General features: G+C 37.7%; 1 protein-coding gene across 4 annotated transcripts in view; it reads right to left on the bottom strand.

The window, feature by feature from the left end:
* MCTP1 (multiple C2 and transmembrane domain containing 1) overlaps positions 1-24125 on the bottom strand; it is a 591691-nt gene that overhangs the window by 289940 nt on the left and 277626 nt on the right. For all 4 annotated transcript variants that reach the window (XM_058440711.1, XM_032156816.2, XM_032156817.2 and 1 more), the window contains exon 2: positions 16615-16729. In XM_058440711.1, the coding sequence (XP_058296694.1) occupies positions 16615-16729 (115 nt within the window). The remainder of the gene's footprint in view (positions 1-16614; positions 16730-24125) is intronic.

Genomic DNA, 24125 nt, shown 5'->3' with positions numbered 1-24125 from the left:
TGACTCACCCAGAGCAACTTCCAGTCCTGCAAGCACCGTTCATGGTAAATGCCCTATACAGGTTGATATTGTTTGGCTTTTTGTGTCCACAGAAATCTCACCTTCAACTGTAATCCCATAATCCCCACAAATCATGGAAGGGTGGGAGATAACTGAATCATGGCAGCAGTTTCCTCCATGCTGTTCTCATGATAGTGAGTGAGTTCTCACCACATCTGATGGTTTTATACGCATCTGGCATTTCTCCTGCTGGCACTCATTTTCTCTCCCGCCACCCTGCAAAGAGGTGCCTTGTGCCATGATTGTTAAGTTTCCTGAGGCCTCCCCAGCCATGTGGAATTGCGAGTCAATTAAACCTCTTTTCTTTATAAATTACCCAGTGTCGGGTATTTCTTCATAGCAGCATGAAAACAGACTAATACAGTAAATTGGTACCAGGAGGAGTGGGGCACCGCTGTAAAGATACCAAAAAATGTGGAAGTGACTTTGGAACTCGGTAATCAGCAAAGGCTGGAACAGTTTGGAGGGCTCAGAAGAAGACAGGAAAATGTGGGAAAGTTTAGAACCACCTGAAGACTTGGAGGGCTCAGAAGACAGGAAGATGAGGAAACATTTGGAACTTCCTAGAGACTTGCTGAATGGCTTTGACCAAAATGCTGATAGTAATATGGACAATGATGTCGAGGCTGAGGTGGTCTCAGATGGAGATGAGGAGCTTTCTGGGAACCAGCATAAAGGTGAATCTTGCTATGCTTTAGCAAAGAGACTGGCAGCATTTTGCCCCTGCCCTAGAGGTCAGTGGAATTTTGAACTTGAGACAGATGATTTAGGGTATCTGGCAGAAGAAATTTCTAAGCGGCCAACTGTTCAAGAGAAAGCAGAGCAAAAAAGTTTGGAAAATTTGCAGCCTGATGATGCCATAGAAAAGAAAAAATCATTTTTTGGGGGAGAAATTCAAGCCTGCTGCAGAAATCTGCAGAAGTAATGAGGAGCCAAATGTTAATCACCAAGACAATGGGGAAATGTCGACAGGGCATGTCAGAAACTTTCATGACAGCCCCTCCCACCACAGGCTCAGAGGCCTAGGAGGCAAAAATTATTTCATGGGCTGGACCCAGGGCTCCCCTGCTCTATGCAGCCTTGGGACATGGTACCCTGTGTCCCAGCTGCTTCAGTACCAGCTGTGGCTACAAGGGGCCAAGGTACAGCTTGGGCCATTGCTTCAGAAAGTGCAAGTCCCAAGCTTCCATTTATGCTGTTGAGCCTGTGGGTGCACAGAAGTGAAGAATTGACGTTTGGGAACCTCCATCTAGATTTCAGACGATGTATGGAAATACCTGAATGTCCAGGCAGAAGTTTGCTGCAGGGGTACAGTCTTCCTGGAGAACCTCTGCTAGGGCAGTGTGGAAGGGAAATGTGGGGTTGGAGCCTCGACACAGAGTCCTCACTGGAGCATTGCCTAGTGGTGCTATGAGAAGAGGGTCATTGTCCTCCAGATCCCAGAGTGGTAGATCCACCCACAGCTTGCACTGTATGCCTGGAAAAGCCACAGACACTTGATGCCAGCCTGTGAAAGCAACCAGGAGGGGGCTAGTATCCTGAAAAGCCACAGGGCCAGAGCTGCCCAAGGCTGTGGGAGTCCACCTCTTGCATCAGTGTGACTCAGATGTGAGACATGGAGTCAAAGGAGATCATTTGGGAACATTAAGATTTAACAACTGCCCTATTGGTTTTTGGACTTGTATGGGGCCTGTAGCCTGTTCGTTTTGGCCAATTTCTCCCATTTGGAATGGGTGTATTTTACCCAATGCCTGTAACCCCATTGTATCTAAGAGTTAACTAACTTGCTTTTGATTTTACAGGCTCATAGGCAGAAGGGACTTGCCTTGTCTCAGATGAGACTTTGGACTTGGACTTTTAGGTTAATGCTGGAATGAGTTAAGACTTTGGGAGACTGTTGGAAGGGAACGATTATATTTTGAAATGTGAGGACATGAGATTTGGGAGGGACCAAGGGTGGAATAATATGGTTTGGCTTTGTGTCTGCAGCCAAACCTCATTTTGAACTGTAATCCCATAATCCCCACATGTCATGGGAGGGTACTGGTGGAAGTTAATTGAATCATGGGGGCAGTTTCCCCCATGCTGTTCTTGTGATAGTGAGTTCTCATGACATCTGATGGTTTTATAAGCATCTGACATTTCCCCTGCTGGCATTCATTTTCTCTCCTGCCATCCTGTGAAGAGGTACCTTCTGCCATAATTGTAAGTTTCCTGAGGCCTCCCCAGCCATGCAGAACTGTGAGTTAATTAAACCTCTTTTCTTTATAAATTACCCAGTCTTGGGTATTTCTTATAGCATCATGAGAATGGACTATACACAGATGTACCATTTTTTATCTTTTGTATCATATTTCTACTGTACCTTTTCTATGTTGTAATAGGTTTAGATATACAAATACTTAAAATTGTGTTACAGTTGCCTACAGTATTAACTGCAGTCACATGCTGTACAGGTTAGTAGCCTAAGAGCAATGGGCTATAGCATATAGCTTTGGTGGTAGGCTATATCATTTCAGTTTGTGTAAGTAAGTACACCATATGATGTTCACCCAACAATAAAATCACCTATTAACACATTTCTCATAATGTATCCCTGTCATTAAGCAATGCATGACCAAAACTTATGGCTCTAGTTTTATGAACATGCAACAAGGAAGTCTTTGTGTGTCAGTGAGTGATATTGTTTTGCATCTATGTAAATAAAACAGTAAAAGAAGAAGAGAATACAGTAGGTCCTCACTGAACATCATGTGAAGACATGCTTGCTTTCCCTTTGCCTTCTGCCATGACTGTGAGTTTCCTGAAGCTTCCCTAGAAGCAGAAGCATGTACGGGCTGCAGACTATGAGCTGATTAAACCTCTTTTATTTATAAATTACCCAGTCTCAGGTATGTCTTTATAGCAGTGTGACAGTGGACTAATCCAGAAAATTGGTACCAGAGAAGTGGGGCATTGCTATAACAATACCTGAAAATGTGGCAGCAGCTATGGAACTGGGCAATGGGCACAGGTTGGAACAGTTTTGAGGGCTCAGAAGAAGACAGGAACATGAGGAAAAGTTTGGAACTTCCTGGAGACATGTAAAATTGTGACCAAATGTGGATAGTGACAAGAACAGTGAAGTCCAGGCTGAGGAGGTCTCAGATGAAGATGAGAAACTTATTTGGAACTGGAGTAAAGGTCACCTTGCTGTGCTTTACCAAAGAGACTGGTGGCATTGCGCTTCTGCTCTATATATCTGTGGAATTCTGAACTTGAGAGAGATAATTTAGGGTATCTGGCTGAAGAAATTTTTAAGTAGCAAGCATTCAAGATGTGGCCTGGCTGCTTCTAAGAGTGTACACTCATATGCATGTGCAAAGAGATTATCTGAAACTGAAACTTATATTTAAAAGGGAAGCAGGGCATACAAGTTTGGAAAATTTGCAGCCTAGCCATGTGGTAGAAAATAAAAACCCATTTTCTGGGGAAGAATTCAAGCCTGCTGCAGAAATTTACATAAGAGGAGCTGAATGTTAATTGCCGACAATGGAAGAAAATACCTCCAAGTCATTTCAGACGTCTTTCTGGCAGCCCCTCCCATCACAGGCCTGGAGGCCTAGGAGAGAAAAATAGTTTAGGGGGCCAGACCCAGAGCCCTGCTTCTCTGTGCCACCTCAGGACATGGCACCCTGCATTCTAGCTGCTCCAGCTCCAGATATGCTAAAAGGCCCCAGATATGTCTCAGGCTGCTGTTACAGAGAGTTCAAGCCAAAAACCTTGGCAGCTTTCACGTGATGTTAAACCTCCAGGTGCACAGAGGGCAACAGTTGAGGCTTGGGAGCCTCTGCCTAGATTTCAGAGAATGTATGGAAACACCTGGATGTCCAGGCAGAAGTCCACTGCAAAAGCAGAGTCCCCATGGAGAACCTCTACAAGGGTAGTGCAGAGAGAAAATATGAGGTTGGAGCCCCCACACAGAGTCCCCATTGGGGCACTGCCTAATGGAGCTATGAGGAGAGGGCAACCAGACTCCAGAAAGGTAGACCTATAAACAGCTTGCAACATGTTCCTGGAAATGCCACAGGCACTCAACACCAACTGGTGAAAACCACTGAGGGGTCTGTACCCTGAAGAGCCACAGGGGCAGAGCTGCCCAAGGTCTTGGGAGCCCATCCCTTGCATCAGTCTTCCCTGGATGTGAGACATGGTGTCAAAGGAGATCATTTTGGAGCTTTAGAATTTAATGACTGCCCTGCTGGGTTTCAGAATTTCTTGGGGCCTGTAGCCCTTTTATTTGGCCAATTTCTCCCTTTTTTAATGGGAGCATTTACCCAATGTCTGTAAACCCATTGTATCTTGGAATTAACTAACTTGTTTTTTATTTTACAGGCTCATAGGCAGAAGGGACTTGCCTTGTTTCAGATGAGACTTTGGACTTGGACTTTTGAGTTAATGCTGTAATGAGTTAAGACTTTGGGGTACTGCTGGGGAGGAATGATTGTGTTTTAAAATGTGAGAAGGACAGAGATTTGGGAGGGGCCAGGGGATGGAATATTATGGTTTGGCTTTGTGTCCCCACCCAAATCTTATGTCAAATTGTAATTCCCAGTGTTGAAGGAGGGAGCTGGTAGGTGGCGACTGAATCATGGGGGCAGATTTTCCCTTTGCTGTTCTCATGACAGAGTTCTCAAGAGATCTGGTTGTTTGAAAGGGTGTGGCACTTTCCCCACTTCTCTTGCTCTCTTGCTGGACAGGTGAATATGTGCCTGCTTCCTCTTCACCTTCTACCATGACTGTAAATTTCCTGAGGCCTCCCCAGAAAGAGAACCCTGTACAGCCTGCAGAACCATGAGCCAATGAAATCTCTTTTCTTTCTTTCTTTCTTTTTTTTTTTTTTTTTTACCAAGTCTCAGGTAGTTCTTTATAGCAGTGTGGGAACATATTAATACAACATACATTTAAGGAAGATTAATAAAACAAGTGAGATAATTATTTGCCCAATTATTCCAGTTCAGGAGGCTGGAGCCCATCCCTGCAGCTCAGGGCACAAGGCAGGAACCAGCCCTGGGCAAGACACCATCTCATTGCAGGGTGTGCTCACACTCCCCCACTCTCACAAAGACTGAGACAAGTTTCATTTAACATGCACATCTTTGGGATGTGGGAGGAAACCATAGCACCCAGAGAGAAAACCTAGGGAGACATGGGGAGAATGTGCAAACTCCACACAGACAGTGGCCTGGCTGGGAATAGATTATTTTTTTTCTTATCAATGTAGTAACAAAACAAATTTGAACAGAATGATGTTATTTGAGGACCTGCTATATATGTATTATTCAGAAGCTTTTATATATATATACACACACACACACACACACACATACACATACACACATATATACATATATATGTATGTGTATATATATGTGTGTATATATGTATATATATGTGTATGTGTATGAGTGTATTTATATATATATATGTATATTAGAAGATTAAGATCATAGACTATATGAAATAACTATCATTAAAACTAAGTTACTGTGAATTAATTTAAAAAAATTTCCCAATGGCAAAACACTGGTTAAATAAATAACATTAGAATGCATGGAAATAATTGTGTCTGTACTGGGTAAAACAAGGCTATACCTGATTCCCACCAACTGTAGGAAATGCAAAAAGTGATTGACTAGCAACATGTTCAATTCATGATTTTAGCACAAAAACACAACATGACAGGCCTTTTCTTGATCAAGATAGCTCATTAAAGGCCGCATAAATCAAAAGAAGGGACTGCCAACAAAACTTTCTGAAACCTGCTCAGAGACAAAACTTTCTCTGATGATGCAAGTTGCATTTTCCTCCTGGGAAAAAAGGATCAACCATAACACTTAATTTTCTGATGAACTTTAATGAAATTTATTCTAGGAAGCATCAGTATATTCCATGTCTCTGAAACTGGAGCCCTTTTGAGAGTAAAATGGGGTACTATTAACAATTATGTCAGTCAACAGGTAAAAAAACACAACTGCTTCCAGAAAAACTGGGATATATGGCTGTATTAGTCTGTTCTCATACTGCTAATAAAGACACAACCAAGACTAGGTAATTTATAAAGGAAAGAAGTGTAACTGACTCATAGTTTCACATGGCTGGAAAGTTACAATCATGGTGGCAGGAAGAGAAGAATGAGAAAAAGGGGGAAAAGCCCCTTATATAACCATCAGATCTCATGAGAATTCACTATTATGAGAACAGCATGAGGGTAACCACCCCCACAATTCAATTACCTCCCACTGGGTCCCTCCCATGACACATGATTATGGGAACTACAATTCAAGATGAGATTTGGGTGGGGACACAGTCAAACCATATCATTGTCCATCCTATCCTAAAGAAAATTCCCAAGGATCGAAAACAAAGAGGAACCTGAATAGCAAACCGTGAGCACATGTGGTAAGGTGGCAGCTGCTCGTATGACCAATTTTGTTAGGATCAGAGAATATATATGCAAATGCCAACCATCATACCTGATGCATAATACATACTAGAAATATTACTATGACTTCCTCAATCAGAGAATAACTCTCTCTGAGCTTTCATAAATTACATTCGAAGGACAAAATTGCTGACAGGCCCTCTAACTTGAAAAAGATTTTGTTTACACTTAAAACACAGAATATGTTTCAGTTTTATCAAATTGAATTGCTTTTTAAAAAATGTCCTACAATTTATTTTTCTCAGATCTGGCTGCCTTATATCTGGTAGAAGTTCTCAATTAGTGAGACTTCAGTACACTGTGAAAAAAGTGAAACTTCACTGGGGGTAAACTTCTAAAACCTTTCCCATTCCCCAGGCTTTTACATTCTTATTCCACCTTGAAAATATTTTTCTCACAACACTTGCAAACTTTTCTTTAGCAATGACACATCAAACTCACAGAGTAGACTTGAAGAGTTTCAGAGGGGAGTGAATGAGATTCTCTAAATCTGCTCAACACAGGATTCTTTTTTAACACTATTATAAATAGAATCACAATAAGCAGGTTCTTTTTGTTACCCAGTGTAACGCCTACATGACATAGCCTGAATTCCTACCCTGCCTAAACTTTGCTTATCTTTAAGAAACACAACACCTGTGATAAAAAGTTTCCTTTGTAACTAGGCAAGCTGAGACTAGTTAGAACCAAGATAGCCATTGAACAACTTCAAAAAGACCTCAAGCTTCATTATAACCTCACTTCCATGCTAAATAATGCTCCCAGAAGCACAATGACAGCTGACAATCACCATGACAATGACCAGAAGAAGCCATAAAATGACCAAAAAAAAAGAAGGCCACCCATATCTGGAAGACATGACTATTCCTCCCCTTGCTTTTAATGCCCAACCCCTTCATTAGAGGAACCCTATATTTTAACCCCCTCACCCCTTACTAATTGAGAAATCAATTTGTGGGCTATGCTCTCACTTCTCAATTTCATGGTCACTGAATAAAGACTGCACTGCTTGACACTCACTTCCAGTTTCATGTATTGATTTCATCACAGGGGGCGGGGAAATACCCCATCTTTTGGGAGGCTGGCTTTGTCAGTCATTTTTTTGATCATTTAAATTAGTTCCTAGTACATGAAGAAAAGGAATTGTTTCCTGTAATGTGTTAACTTGGGTCCTCCCAAAAGATATGTCCAAATCCTAACCCCTAGTCACTGTGAACATAACCTTATTTGGAAATGGGGTCTTTGAAGATGTAATTAAGTTAAAGACCCTGATGAGATCATCCCGGATTAAGAGTGGGGTCTAAATCTAATGACTGGTGTCCTTACAGGAGAAAGGAAAGGGCGATATAAGGCACAGAGTCACAGAGGGTAAGGTCATACAAAGATGCAGTCAGAGATTATAGTGATGCATCTATAAGCCAAGAAATGCTTGCAGCCGCCAGAAGTTGAAAGTGTCAAGAATTCTCCCAGATGGGCACAGTGGCTCACACTTGTGGTCTTAAGTACTGGGAAGGCTTGGTGGGAGGATTCCATGAACCCAGGAGTTTCAGGCTGCGATGAGCTATGATCATATCACTGCGCTCCAGCCTGGATGACAGAGACCCTATCTCTGAGAGTGAGGGTGAGAGTGAAAGTGAGAGAGGGAGAAAGACAGAGAGAGAGAGAGAGAGAGAGAGAGAAGCATTTGGAGGGAATGCTGCCTTACCACATCTTGATTTTTGGAGTCCTGGTTTGAGATAATAACTTTTTTGTTGTTTTAAGCCTCCAAGTTTGGAATAATTTGCTAAGGCAGCTCAAGGAAACTACTATATCCTCCATGACCCAAATTTCAAGAAATCAAATGATAGAAAATGGCTATTCCAGATATATTTACACAGATTGCTCTTAAATTTTTTAACAATACAGATAGCCATGTCAAAACATTATATTCAAAATCTGATAGATTATAATGTAGATGTCTTTGCCAAAAGGTATAGTTCCTAAAAACCCAACCTAATGAAAATATAAATGATTTTAAAAATAATAACTGTACATCACAATTTCATAGGGCTGCCAGATAAAGTGACACTAAATTAAATTTCAAATAAATGATAAAAAATTTACTATATGTATGCCCCAGATATTATATGATACATATTCATACATATGAATATATATAAAAGATATATATAAAAGATAATACATTATTTATCTGAAATTTAAATTTAACTAGGCATCATGTATTTTTATTTGCTAAATCTGGAACTTTCCAATTGCAGCAGGGAAATTGCATATCTCACTCAAAGTCACATAGCTAACAAAATATGAAACCTGACTTTGAACTTATGTGTGTCAGACTACCCAAGATCATGTACTTTCTAATTCATCACACTACTTAAAGCAAAGACAATAAAACTCAGGAAAAGGCAGTAGCATTTCAAGAAGCCATCTGGCTGTTGTTTCTGGAAAATAGGTGTAGAAATGGAAGAATGATGGGCAGCTCTGGCTGCTGAGCCACTTCAGTGCCCATTACGTAGAAATGAGATTCTGGAGAAGTACAAACCACATTCTAGTGAATGTGGCAGTGGTGGAAATTAGTTTTTCCCTTCCACTGTTCTGTGAAATGGTGATATGAGACATAGGAGGCATAACCATTTTGATTTTGCTGGGTAGTAGGTAAGGGCATTCTTGTCACAGAGTGATGAGTTCAATTTTCATTAATTCTAATAGTTATACAAGTGTTTTCTCTACATTCATCTTGTTTCAACCACCACGTGGTTTCCAGGCATCACCAGGCTTAAAACCTTAATAGTTATTTTTTTTTTGAGTCCTTTCATCCAATTGATCTCGAGTCCTATCAGACATTCCTCTGAACCATCTATTATATGTTACTTTCCTTCTCTATTTCCACACCCATAATTCCAGTTCAAGCTCTCAACATTATATTCCACATGACTGCAGTGCTTCCTAGCTTGTCTTCTCATTTCAAGCTATTTATCTCCATCTAATTATCCTACCAATTATATGTATATAAATTCGCAAATCTCAAGTGACCTAATACTATCTATCCAATCAAATGTTTAACACATCTGTTATTCATAGATGGGTCAAAGATAAATATTTAATCAATCCTTAACTCAGGTCATTTTATCTATTTAAATACCTCTTCTTATTTTTATCTTTACCCAACAAAAATTTCACTAATGCCAGGCAAGTAAGTACACTAGTGAAGCTGGATTGGAGTTGGCACTTTAAACACTTCTGGATGTTCTTCATTCCCACAAAGTAATATTTTCTGTCCCTTTTTTTTTAAGTACATGGCTCTCTCATTCCACTGAAAGTTGTTTTTGTATTTTTTGGCAGAGAAGTCTGCAGAGAATAATTTGATACTATAAGAAAATCAATGGCACACACACAGTGAGACCCAGACTCAAAATTGTGGAGGCACAGGGAATGGTGAAACAAGATTAAACATACACTGTCCAAAAGGTAGGAGCTACTTAGCTAGGATAACTGATGTCATATGTTGCCAGAGTTTGCCTGATGTCTTCTCATGATTACATTGAGGCTCTGCACTTTGACAAGAATGCCACAGAAATGACTTGCTGTTTTCAGTGCATCCTGTCAGGGAGTTCGTGATGTCTGCATGTCTTCTCAGTTCTGACTTTGACCACCTGGTTAAGGTGGTGTCCTCCATGTTTTCCCCATTGTGAAGTTACTATTTTTCTCTTCGTAGTTCTTACATAGCTCGTGGAGAAATACTTCGAAATGCTGCAAAATTCTGTTTCACATCATAACTGTACACATATAATTTTAGCATCTATTGATGATATTTTGCCTACTATTGTTACTGGGGTGTTTGTTAAAAGGTGACTTTCTATTTCAATTTTCCCTTCTACATTTTTTTATTGGAATTCTACCATAAGAAATGCTTATACCTTCTCCTCCACTTATTTCTTCAATTATTTATCAGCTCAGAGATATTTATCTTATTCTATGGGTTTTACTCCATCATTACCATTGATATGGTTTGGCTCTGTGTCCCCACCCAAATCTCATGTTGAATCGTAATCCCTAATGTTGGGGGAGGGTCCTGGTGGGAGGTGACTCGATCACGGGGGCAGTTTCCTCCATGCTGTTCTCATGATAGCGAGTGAATTCGCACCAGATCTGATGGTTTAAAAGTGTGTGGCACTTCCCCTCTCACTCTCTCTCTCTCCGGCCAGGACATGAAGAAGATGCTTGATTCCCCTTCTGCCATGGTTGTAAGTTTCCTGAGGCCTTCCAGTCATGCTTCCTGTTAAGCCTGTGGAACTGTAAGTTAATTAAACCTCTTTTCTTCCTAAGTTACCCAGTCTCAGGTAATTGTTTATAACAGTGTGAGAACGGACTAATACAACCATTATTTATTTTTTGCTGAAATTGTCCCAGCTTTGGTCATTAAATGTTCCTTTAAGTTGGCTCCTATGTGATTTTGACATTTTGCCATCAATTTTTGAGCACTCTCTTACTTTCTGGCACTGCAAAAATGATCCAGGCTCATATTATACTTTCCCTGTCCCAGGTCTGAAATAAACCATTTCTCCAGGAGCCTTGATTACTTTTATTGGGGAAATTGCATTGAGAAACCAATACGTGGCCAAATGTATTCATTGCTACTTTGTCATTATACTTTTGTCATTGCTTCCAGGCCCTCTCAGCAGACAGATTAGGAAATACACACACACACACACACACACACACACACATATCTCCATACATTTTTATTTCTATATATCTGTATATATATTAATAAAAATCATTAGATCATACTGACACCTGTTTAGCACCACAGGGTTCATTCTAGACTGCCTACTTTCTGTATTTATAACTATCTCCAACAATAAGAATCATGACTGTCATTGTCATGTTACTAATTTGCTTGTTCCTGGTATATACTACTTAATGGTATATACATTAAGTAGTTTCAGAATCAATAATCATGGTCTGCAGTACATACATTTATGTATAGCTCTTTTTATCTGGAGTTTTACAGTATAGGCATACGTCATTTCATTGCACTTTGTTTGATTGTGCTTCCAAGGGTTTTTGTTTTTTGTTTTTGTTTTCAAATCGAAGGTTTATGGCAACACTACCTTGATCAAGTCTATCAGCACCATTTTTCAAACAGCATATGCTCACTTCATGTCTCTGTCACCTTTTGGTAATTTCTGCAACATTTCAAACTTTTTCATTATTATTATACCTGTATGATGATCTGTGATCAGTGATCTTTGACATTACTATTGTAATTGTTTTGAGGGAGGCCCCTTGAACTGCGCTCACAGAAGACTGAGAAATTAATCAGTGAATGTTGTTTTTGTTCTGACTGCTCCACCGACCAGCTGTTATCAATTTCTCTCCTTCTCCTCAGGCCTCCCTATTACCTGAGACACAACATTACCGAAATTAGGCCCATCAATAACCCTACAATGGACTCTAAGTATTCAAGTGAAAGGAAGAGTCACATGTCTTTTACTTTAAATCAAAAGCTAGAAATGATTAAACTTAGTGAGAATGGCATGTCAAAAGGAGAGACAGACTGAAAGCTAGGCCTCTTGCTCCAAACAGGTAGCCAAGTTATGAATGCAAAGGAAAAGATCTAGAAGGGCATTTAAAACACTACCCCAGTGAACACATGAATAAGAAAGCCACTCAGCCTCATTGCTGATATAGAGAAAGTGAGTGGTCTGGATAGAAGATCAAACTAGCCACAACATTCCCTTAAACCAAAGCCTAATCCAGAACAAAGTCCCTAACTCTCTTCAATTCTATGAACAGAGATGAGGGAGCTACAGAAGAAAAGTTGGAAGCTAGCAGAGATTGGTTTCTGAGGTTTAAGGAAAAAAGCCATCTCCATGACATGAAAGAGCAAGGAGCTGCCACAAGTTATTCAGAAAATCCAGCAAGATAATTATGAAGGTTGCTACACTAAACAACAGATTTTCAATGTAGATGAAACAGCCTTCTATTGGAAGAAGATGACATCAAGAACTTTCATAGCTAAAGAGGAGAAGTCAATGCCTGGCTTCAAAGCTTCAAAGAACAGGCTGACTCTCATGTTAGGGGCTAATGCAGCTGGTGACTTTAAGTTGAAGCCAATGCTGGTTTACCATTTTGAAAATCCCAGGGCCCTTAAGGACTATGCTAAATCTACTCTGCCTGTGCACTATAAATGAAGCCAAAAAGCCTGGATGACAGCATATCTATTTATAGCATGGTTTACTAAATATTTAGTAGGCCCAATGTTGTGACCTACAGCTCAGAAAAAAAAGAATCCTTTTAAAATATTACTGCTTATTGTCAATGCATCTAGTCACCAGAGCGTTCTGATGAAGATGTACAAGGAGATAAGTGCTGTTTTCAGGCCTGTTAACACAACATCCGTTCTGCAGCCCATTGATCAAGAAGTAATTTCTACTTTCAAGGCTTATTATTTAAGAATACATTCTGTAAGGCTACAGCTGCTATATATAGTTGCTGTGATGGATCTGGACAAAGCAAATTGCAAACCTTCTGGAAAGGATTCATCATTCTAGATGCCATAAAGAACATTTCTTGGCTGGGCACAGTGTCTCATGCTTGTATCCTCAGCAACTTGGGAGTCCAAAGGGGGAAGATCACTTGAAACCAGGAGTTCAAGACCAGCCCGGGCAACATAGTGAGATCACATCTCTACCAAAAAAAAAAGAAAAAAATAGCCGGGCATGGCAACACACACTTGTAGTCCTAGCTACTCAGTAGGCTGAGGCGAGAGGGTGCTTGAGTTCAGGAGTTGGAGGTTACGGTATGTTTGTGCTACTCTACTCCAGCCTAGGCAACAGAGTAATACCATGTCTCTAAAACAACAACAACAAAAAAATCCATGATTTATGAGGGGAGGTCAAAATTTCGACATTAACACAGGTTTGGAAGAAGTTGATTTTAACCCTTATGGATGACTTGAGGGTTTGAGGGGTTCAAGACTTCAGTGGAGGAAGTGACTGTAGATGTGGTGAAAATACTAAGAGAACTACAATTAGAAGTAATGATAATGACTGAATTGCTGCAATCTCATGATAAAATGTGAACAAATGAAGAGTTGTTTCTTATGAATGAGCAGAGAAAGTGGTTTCTTGAGAAGGAATCTTCTCATGGTGAAGATGCTGTGAACACTGTTGAAATGTTTCATATTTACCAGTTTTTACTTAACAATCGAATCTATTATTTGCACAGTTCCTAGTCATAAAATACTCTAGCATTAGATTAAATTATTTTTCTCTATTTTATTCCTTTAGACAAAAGATTTACAATAGTTCATTGACTTATTTGATAAAGCAACAGCAGGGTCTGAGATGACTGACTCCAATTTTGAAAGATGCTCTACTGTGGGTAAAATACTATCAAATAGCATCTCATGCTACAGATAAATCTTTTGTGAAAGGAAGAGTAAATCAATGTGGCAAACATCACTGTTGTGTAATTTTATGAAACTGCCACAGCCACTCCAACCTTCAGCAACCACCACCCTAATCAGTCAGCAGCCATCAACATCCAGGCAAGACCCTCCATCAGCAGAAAGATTATCATTCACAGAAGGCTCAGATGATTGTTAGCATTTTTTTTTAGTAATAAAGGATTTTTAAAATTAAGGTACATACATATTTCAGACATGCTTTTTTTGTGAATAACGCTATTCACACTTAATAGACTACAGTATGGCATATATATAACTTTCATATGCACTGGGAAATGAAAAAATTTGTGTGACTTGCTTTATTGTGATATTTGCTTTATTGTGGTGGTCTGGAACCGAACCTGCAATAGCTCCAAAATAGGCCTATAGGTATAATTCAAATACTCTTTTACATAGCTACTTAGGTTAGTGGTTTTATTTCTTATCCCCTTCAGATGAGATTATTGTTATGGGTTCCTCCCACATCCTGGTTGATTTTAATTATTTATGTATTTTGGGGTGCTAAAATATTGCCATAGTTAAAGACTCTAAATTAATTAAGAAAATTGACTCAGATAAATGTCATTTCCTCTTCATCCCTTTTATCCCATTCCCATCTCCCATTCTTGCCATCTGTTATTTACCTACATTCTGTATGTTACCAATTTCATTCGTTTCTAGCTTTTGATTTCTGTATTTCTTTTGGTAGAAATGGGAAGACAACACACAAATTCTTATGTATTTCTTTCTTACATAGAATGTTGCATATTGTTGATACTCTTTTGTACTTTGCTTATGTGAACTTCACAATACATCCTGTACATTTTTCCATATCAATTTCTAGAGATTTTCATCATTTATTTTTACAGCTCCATAGTATTCCGCCATGTAGATATGCCATAGTTTATTCAACCCACTCCCCTATTTATGGGTATTTAGATTATTGCCTATATTTTATAATTATAAACAATGCTACAATAAACTATTGTATAAATATATATGCATTTCAAATTGTTGGGGGCATATGTAGGACTAAAATTTTGATTTTCTGCTGCCAAGTCCAATTCTGTTTTAAATTGAATGATACAACTGAGAGCACTTTGAAAACTAAAAAAAGTTGTATTCACTGCAAATATAGCAAAATAATACTTCGTTATTTGCATTATGTTCTTTATTTAATTTAATTGTATCTTCTTTGGAAACAGGTAGTTCAATTCAATAAACATGTGTCCTTAGCTACTAAACCAGACAGTTATTTTGAAAACTTCCCCTATCTTTTTAAATTCTGATATTATCAATCACATATTTCCTCACTAAGAATGTCTTTTTAAACTTTTTTTAATGTTTTGCAGAGATAAGATCTCACTGTGTTGCCCAGGCTGGTCTCAAGCTCCTGGCCTCAAGTAATCCTCCCATGTCGGCCTCCCAAAATGCTGGGATTACAGGTATGAGCCACCACACCCAGCCAAGAATGTTTGACATTTACTAGTTTTTACTTAACAATTGAATCTAATATTTGTACAGTTCCTAGTCATAAAATACTCTAGTATTGTATTAAATTATTTTTCTCTATTTTATTCCTTTAGATATAGAAGACAAATTAAAACTGCAGCCCTAATCTGGTTCCTTCTATTCCCTACATATGATATCAAATAGGGTAGGTGGAACAAAACAGGATCATTTGGTGCCAGGAGCAGACAAATTAAAACTGCAGCCCTAATCTGGTTCCTTCTACTCCCTACATATGATATCAAATAGGGTAGGTGGAACAAAACAGGATCATTTGGTGCCAGGAGCACTCTCAGGGTTGTCTAACAATGAGTTAGCAAGGCTTGGGGACTCTCCTTCCTCCTGGCAGGAGGAGTTACACCCAAACTCAGCCTCCTTTGGAATTGGGGGCTCTCAGGGCCCTCAACGTATCCACCTCCTGCAGTGCTCATATTCAAAATGTGCAAAGGATGCTACACAGCTATCTGGGGTCTATCCTTGGTCCTGCCTCTATCCTGGGTTCAAGGAATCCCTTATGTGGCCTATCCTAGTTCATCAGGAGATTGCCTTGGGATTTGGAATCCGGGAACTTAAGAGTATTTGCCTTATCTTATCCTTCGTCATGCCCTACAAAATGTGTTTAATCCACCATGAGACTACTGCCAGATCTGACCAGGCCTCAAAAGATCACTTCTTAGGAATCTCTGAAGTTTTGGAGAGATATTAGCCCTGGCTCCTGCAATGTGAGCAGATTCAACTGAGCAAATATATGTAGAAAAAGAATTTCAGGTCTACCAAAAGGTAAGTTCTGACATGGCTTCAAATATATGCCTCACTTATGTAACCAGTTATGTCAGTAATTACATATGATGTAGAGTCTAATTTGTCAGCAGTTTGATAGGGACTTTGCTGTCTGGGTTGGGAATAAGTCAGAGTTTTGGAACTTGCATCAAAACCTCTTCCACCATGGTCACAGGAGTCAAATAATGTGTCAAACTGCATCTTTGAATTCAAGCTTCTAAGAATTATATTCTAGTTAACTTTTTATAACTCAAGCGATCACATGGAAAACAGATTTGTCATAAACACATAAAAAAGCTTCTAGGTGATATTGCTCTTATGCTCTTACCTCCTCGATCTCGAGCAGCTAAACTTTGACCCCTTCTTAATGTAATGTCCAGCTGGTACATTCCGGGATCAGCCAAGGGGACTTCTGCATTACTAGTTCCAGCAGTGTTTATTTTCTGGAAAACATGAAATATAAAAAATATTAAATTTATTATCTTTGTTCTATTTTCTCCAAAGGGGTACCATATATAGCTTAACCTAAATTATAAGAATTAGTCAATAAAAGAAATAATCTTCTGATTTCATACAGTCTCATAATCACTTAGTTCTCTGAAGGTTTTGAAATTTATGAAATTCTTTAGACTCAAAAACATGGCAGTTACAGAAATGTCCTGTTTTAATTCAGATTATGGATAACAAATGGAATATAAAAACATTTCCCATGGAAGTCTCCACACAATTCAACTAAGAAATATGAACATGGAAATACTATCTGAAGTGAAAACATAATCAATGATGAGTGGAGAATAAGAGTGCAAGAGCAGTTGACTTCTACCTAACTGGAAATTAAAATTAAAATGATTGATTCAGGTGACTGTTGACTCATTTATCTGTGCAGAAAAGCTCATACCTATGAATTAAGCACTTCTGCTTCAGCCCCAACATGAAATTTAATTATATAGAAATAAATTCACCTAGCATTTTGGCAATATTTGCAAGAAATATATTCTCGATGGGGCTAAATTTCTAGTGCTGCTTTCTATGGAATAAAAGTACATAAGCTATTCCTAGATCTAAAAATGTTTGTGCGGCTGCCTCTATAGAATTTATTTTTAGCAGCAATATACTCTTAATAATTTAGTAGGCATTGAATTACAAGAGGAATAATGATATTAAAACAACACAAAAGAAACATGTAGTAAAAATTCTTCAGGTCATATTTTGTAGTCTCTGCCACTCTGTATACAATAGGAAAGCTTTTCTTTGTGTGTTTGGGATTAATTTCAATTCTTATAATTTTTTTTTCTGATTCAAAAGGAAATGTCCTTTTGTCTTAGAATATGCATGGATGAGGTAAAATAACAGACAACAGTCTTTTAATTCCATAAATCCCATAAAATGAAACAATAAAGCATCATATAAACAATCTTTACGGTATATAATTCACATACCCTACATTTGCTCGTTAAAGCAGCATTTTTTTTTTTTTTTTGAGGTTTTAAGACCAAGGCAAATAGCTTTGCTGTTGGAGCAATTATTATTTGAAACAAGAGGCAGCACAGCTTTGATTGATAACCTGAACTCATTGTCTCTCCTCTGGTAACAATAAAAAATAAGTCACTTCACCTTCTCATGATATCCTTGTTTCTATAAATGATCCCTCAGTCACTCAGCCTAGAAATCGCTGAGCCATCTTTGACTTCTTCATTTGATTGCCACCCACATCCAAATAGTTGTCAAATTTCCCCACTCCATTTCTGTATGACAGCTCTCAATTGTCTTTTTCTTTTAATTCCTATTACCACTCATTTGGATCAGGCCTTCAAACAACAAAGGAGTAAAAAGTAAAATGATTGTCTTGCTCTTCCCTTACCCATCTGATTGTGGCCACCAATGACAACAATTTGGGAAATATTTTTCACACTTTTGAAAGTCTTATGCAAACATATACACATACATATAGGTTTGTTTTTTTTGTGGTTAGGCTTTCAGTTTTCACTAATTTTAAACAAAGATAGTATTATATTTTGTCTATTATCAACAATTTCTAGAAAAACATCATGGGTACTTTTCTAGTCAATACATATAGATCTTTCTTTTTAAAATGTTCTAGCTTTATTGAGCCATAATTGACAAAATTATATGATTTTATGATATACAACATGATGATTCAATATACGTATGTTTTGGGCATTGATTACCACAATCAAGTTAGTTAACACATCTCTCACCTCACTTGTTTACCCTTTTGTTTTGTTTTGTTTTGTTTTGTGGTGAGGACACTGAAGTGAATTTCAAGTATAAAATTCAGTACTGTTAACCATAGTCACCATGCTGTGTATTGGATCCCCTGAACTTATTCATCTTCCAGCTGAAAGTCTGTACTCTTTAGCCAACATCTCCTCTTTTCCTCCACACCCCCACCCCTAGTAACTACTTTTTTTTTTTTGAGACACAATATTTTTTCCCAGTGTAGGAATAGCATAATTTCTTCCATTATTTCCCTATTGATGGACATTTGTGTTAGTTTCATTGTTCGCCACACAGGACTGGTGCTTTCATTTCTCTTGAAAAAGTTTACAGAATGAATTTTTCCAAAAGGTTTTCCAAAAGGTTTAAATACTTCACGCTTCTATCGAAAGTGTACAAGACTGCCTATTTACCACACCTTAGTCAGCCTAGGATGTTACTAATTGTTCTAATTTTTTTCAAGTTTAGGGCACAAAACATGTTATCTTCCTTCAGCACATATTTCCAGAACTATGGGTGAGGAGTCTTGAAACCAGTGTAAAGGACAACAGTGCGACAGCTGTTCACTAAGCCATATAGAAGATACCAACTTGGAAAGAAAGGAAGCCAATCAAGATTTTCTAAACAACTTTTCAAAGAACAGTATATATGTGGGTCTAATTAATAAGCAAGATTTAAATTCAGACCCAGCAAACTTTGTTGAGGTCCAATTGTGTTTCAAGCTTTTCATTAGGTTCTTTTATATACATTGTTTCCAAATAAACAAATCTATTAATAAATATTAAGCTTATATAGGTTTTCTACTTTGTAAAAAATGGAATAAAATCTGCAGGAAAAGAGGAATTTTCTATGTGCCCTGCATCTTCCTCTACTGTTTTGATAGGTATCCTAAAGACAGAAAAATTTGACGGCTCAGACAGCTATATATTTTGTAGTCTTCATTGCTCTGTTCAGTGCTTCTTGAAGTTTAGTATGCACAGAATTTGTAGAGTACCAGGTTTTATATTTTCAAATATGTATTATAGTTTATGTGCAGGTTAAGGAATTTCCAAAGATAATTTTAACTACACTAGATTTTTCACTTCTGCAGTTTTAGAATTTAACATTTAGTTAAGTCATAACTTCTCCAGACTTATATTTATTTGCTATAGTCATTTCCTCTTCTACAAACTTCTAATTTGTATCCTTTGTTCTCTTTTCTGCTGTGTTGTCTTTTTTAAAATGACATATAGAACAGTTTCTCTACCAAATCTATTGCAAATATTTCCTCCCAGTGTCATCTTGTTTCTTTGATCTTTGTAGATGGTATATGTGGTCATATAGAAACTATTAAGCTGTTAAAGCTGTCCTTCTTTCCCCTTTAATGACTTCTGTATTTCTTATCTTGCCTAATAATGTTTTCCATATCATGGCAATATGTATTGATTCTCATATATTTTAAAATTCCTTTTATAATTTTAATTTTTAGGTATCTTCTAATCATATGAAATATATTTTAAATATACTGTGTGAAACAGGAACCTATGTGTTTTCTTAGTTCTCGCCTGGAATTGTAACACTGCCCATTAAATAAGCCCTTTTTCCCTTTATAATACATTAAGTTCCCATATACAGTTGGATCTGTTTCTGAAGTCCCCATGATCTGTTTACTTCTGTGTCAATACTATACCATGTGATTACAATGACTTTAAATTCTAATATTTGTTAGAATATGTAGCTCCCATCTTTCTTGTTTTTCAAAAGCTTCTTGATTATTATGACATTTGTATTCTTCCTGATGAAGCCAAAATAGCTTGCTGGTTTAGCTGAGCCAGACCATCTAGGTTCGAATCCTGCCACTTACTAATTGTGTGAGCTTGAGAAATTACATAACTGATTTTTGCTTCCATTTTCTTACCTGTAAAGTGGGACTAAATTAATACTACTACCTCCTTGTCAGGTTGTGAGCATTAATGCATATAAGATGTTAAAATATTGCCTGGCTGGTTTGTTATTCACTACTGGGTGAAAAAATATAAGATAAAAACAAATAATGCTTAGCAAATTGTAAGCACTCAATAAATGTTAGCTACTGTCAGTTTCCAAAAATGAAACAAAAAGTACAAAATTTAGATTTGAACTGCATTGAGTTTCTAGATTAATGGGAAGAATTTATAATTTCATGATATTAAGTATTTTCCTTTAAGGAAAATAGAACTTTCCATCATTTCAGGTTCTGTTGTATGCCCTTCAATACAATCTTATTTTTCTTCTTTCATTTCTATCTAGCTTAATTTATTCTTAGGTATTTTATGGGTTTCGTTTCTATTGTAAAAGGAATAATTCTTTTCCATTTCCATTCTGATAAGGTTATTTCTAGTATAATGGACAAATATTATTTTGTATAGTGACTTTATATTCTGTCACTTTTCAAGTCATATTTTGGGTTGTCTGTGTATAGAAATCATATTGTCTGTATATAATGCCTTTTGACTCTTATTTTCTAATATTTCAATTGCTTATTTTTAAATCTTATTGTATTATCTTCCAAAGACTGTTAAAAATGGTGAAAACAGTGAACATTTCTGAATTAGATTTGGTTATAATGTGCATGCCTTTTAGTATTTCACAATTTAACGTGAAGTTTATGAAGCTTAGGCTTTTTCTTCTCTTAATTTACTTGGGCTTAAAAAAAAGCACTGCTGAATTTTATCAATAGATTTTCAGCATATGTTAATAAGATCATACAGAATTTTTGGTTGATAGATTTTTCTAACATTGAATCATCTTCATATTTCCAGAGTAGACTCTACTTGGCATTGTGAATTTGTTCACTCTAATGTACAATCATGATTATGTTCAAAACCATCTATCATATGTCAGCATACTTGAGTATATCCGTACTTCTTAGAAAGGCACTCATAGCTCCCATGATATATTAGGTTGGTGCAAAAGCAATTGTGGTTTCTGCCATTACTTTCAATGCAATTACTTTTGCACCAACCTAACTCAAGCCTATCATTATAAACTGAGCCTTCACTTCTCTTCTACAAATTCTGGACCATTTTTCCTTAACAGAATAGAATTTACACTTTAAAAACTTGTATCTTCCTCCTTCACTCTTGACCAGGGCTGCCTTCCCTTCTTGTTTCCCATGTCTTCCTACCCAGTCTTCAAGGACCATTTCACTAGCACTTTATATCTTTATTTTCCATTACCACATTCTATCTCAAATGTCATATTTGTCATTTTAAATTATGAACCTTTAAAATCAGGGAATAGAGTATTTAAGCTTCAAATTGAAAATGAATTATGCTAGAGGCCACGAAGATAGAAAGATGTCTTTACGAGCACCTGATCCAGCTGAGTAGAAACATCAATGGGGATCTAAATACAGTTGGCGAATCCATGGGCAGTTTGTTCTCTCTCTTCTCCTACACTCATGTAATGCATCCAATCTGCTTTGGCACCCTGTTTAAGGAACCCAGGTATACCCTTAGAATCCTTCTTAATACAGTGCTCTAGGCAGCCATCACCAATTGATAAAAATTAGCACTTAAAATGAAACCCTGCCCACTCAGGAGCTGTAATAAAAGACTGACTATAATATACTGAAGGTATGAAGTCATTGGGAGAGAAGGACAGCGGATCAATCATGATGGGAGAGGACTCTCAGGAGGCCTCATAAAGATAACCATGGAGCAGGGTCTGAAAATATGTATAGGACTTTGACAAGTGAAGATTTGGAAGGAGGGAGCATCAGGAAAAATCAACATGAGCCCGATGGTAAGCAGTCACCAAAAAGCACATCACTAGATTGTATGAGAAATAAGGTGGAAAGGAAGACTGATGTACAGTGAGGCCCAGCTAAGAAGGTTTCAGTCTGTGGGCAACGTGAAACCATCACAGGCTTTTGAAGACAGAAACAATAGAACCAGGCTCCAGTGAACACACACTTACTGCCTTACATGTTTTATGCTCTGGGCCAAATGCTTAGATTTCAGCGATGAACAAAACCCTGGCCTTTTCCCTCTGTAAGAGGGATGAGAGTAGAGAAATCCCATGTATCTAGAAATTATTTAAAAGGATTTATAACTGTTCAGTTTAAGTCATAAGAGCTTGATCTGACCAGTGGTAACAAAAACAAAAGATGGACTTGAGAGATTGAGGAGATTCGATCAACTGAATTTGCCCACTGACAAGATGTGGGAAATAGTGGGTGAGTCACACAGAAGTTTGAGCTGTGCTCCTGGGAGGATGGTAACGCCCATAGTAGACAGCAGAAATGAGAGGAGAAGCAACTCCAGGTCACCACTGTGTCAGCTCCAGGGATCGCCCAACTCCATAAAAGAACATCAAGAACTTTAGTGGATCTAGAGAGACATCTCCTCTCAGGCTCACTATAGTGTTTCCAAGAAGAAAATCAGCAGGCTGATTATGGAGGGATGCTAGAAATAAATGTGTATTTCTTTATTGTAAAGCATCTTTTAAAAAGTGTTTATGAAGCTTCCAAACAAAAAGATATCTTAGGAAATATGTATCTGAAGTGCTAGGCTCACATATATTAAAAGCTCTAAAACAAACTTTGTTCACCTCTGAAATTTTAAATATCCTGAATGAGATATCTAAGTTGTCTGCTCTTGTGGTCTGCTTTTTGTAACCAAGAAAGTGGCACTTTCACAGAATTTAACAGTGATAAGAAGTTAATGATCTGTGCAGTTATTTTTAGTGCCTTGGTCTATTTTGGACACTAGTTCCTTATTGGATGTATGATTTGCAAATATTTTATCCTAATCTACGGACGGTCTTTTCCCTGTTAATTGTTTTCTTTGTTGTGCAGAAGCTTTTCAATTTGATGCAATCCCATTTGTTTATTTTTGCTTTTGTTGCCTGTGCTTTTGGGGTCTTATCAAAGAAATCACTTCCAAGACCAGTGTCACAGAGCTTTCCTTGATCTTTTTCTTCTGGTAGTTTTACAATTTCAGGTCTTATGCTTAAGTCTTTAATCCATTTTGAGTTGATTTTTGTATAAAGAGTGAGATAAGAGTCTAAAAAGGATATGGCATATCAATAAATGTGGCTCACCATAGTCAAAGAATCAAGGCCAAAAACACCTTATAATCTCAATGGATACATGAAAAGCATTTGACAAAATTCAACATTCTTTTATGATAAAAGCTCTCAACAAATTAGTTATATAAGGACTGTTTCTCAACACAGTAAACACCATATATGACAAGTCCATAGCTAACATGTTCAACATTGAAAAGTTGAAGGCTTTTCCTCTAAGATCAGAAACAAGACAAGGATACCCACTTTCAACGCCCCTATTCAACATAGTATTAGAAGTCCTAGTTAAGGCAATTAGGCAAGAGAAAGAAATGAGAGGCATTCAAATACACACACATACACACACACACACACACACACCCAAATGCCACCCCAAATTGTTAGAATTGATAATGGAATTCATTAAAGTTGCAGGAGACAAAATCAACTTACAAAAACCAGTGGTATTTCTACATGCCAACAACAAACTATCTGAAAAAGAAATTAAGAAAACAATCCTATTTACAATATCACAAAAAATACTTAGGAGTAGATTAATCAAGAAGGTGAAAG

This window comes from Hylobates moloch, unplaced genomic scaffold, assembly GCF_009828535.3.
Source record: "Hylobates moloch isolate HMO894 unplaced genomic scaffold, HMol_V3 SCAFFOLD_6, whole genome shotgun sequence".
Taxonomy (NCBI): domain Eukaryota; kingdom Metazoa; phylum Chordata; class Mammalia; order Primates; family Hylobatidae; genus Hylobates; species Hylobates moloch.
The sequence above is the reverse complement of the archived record's forward strand: the minus strand, read 5'-3'. Positions and strand labels throughout refer to the sequence as shown.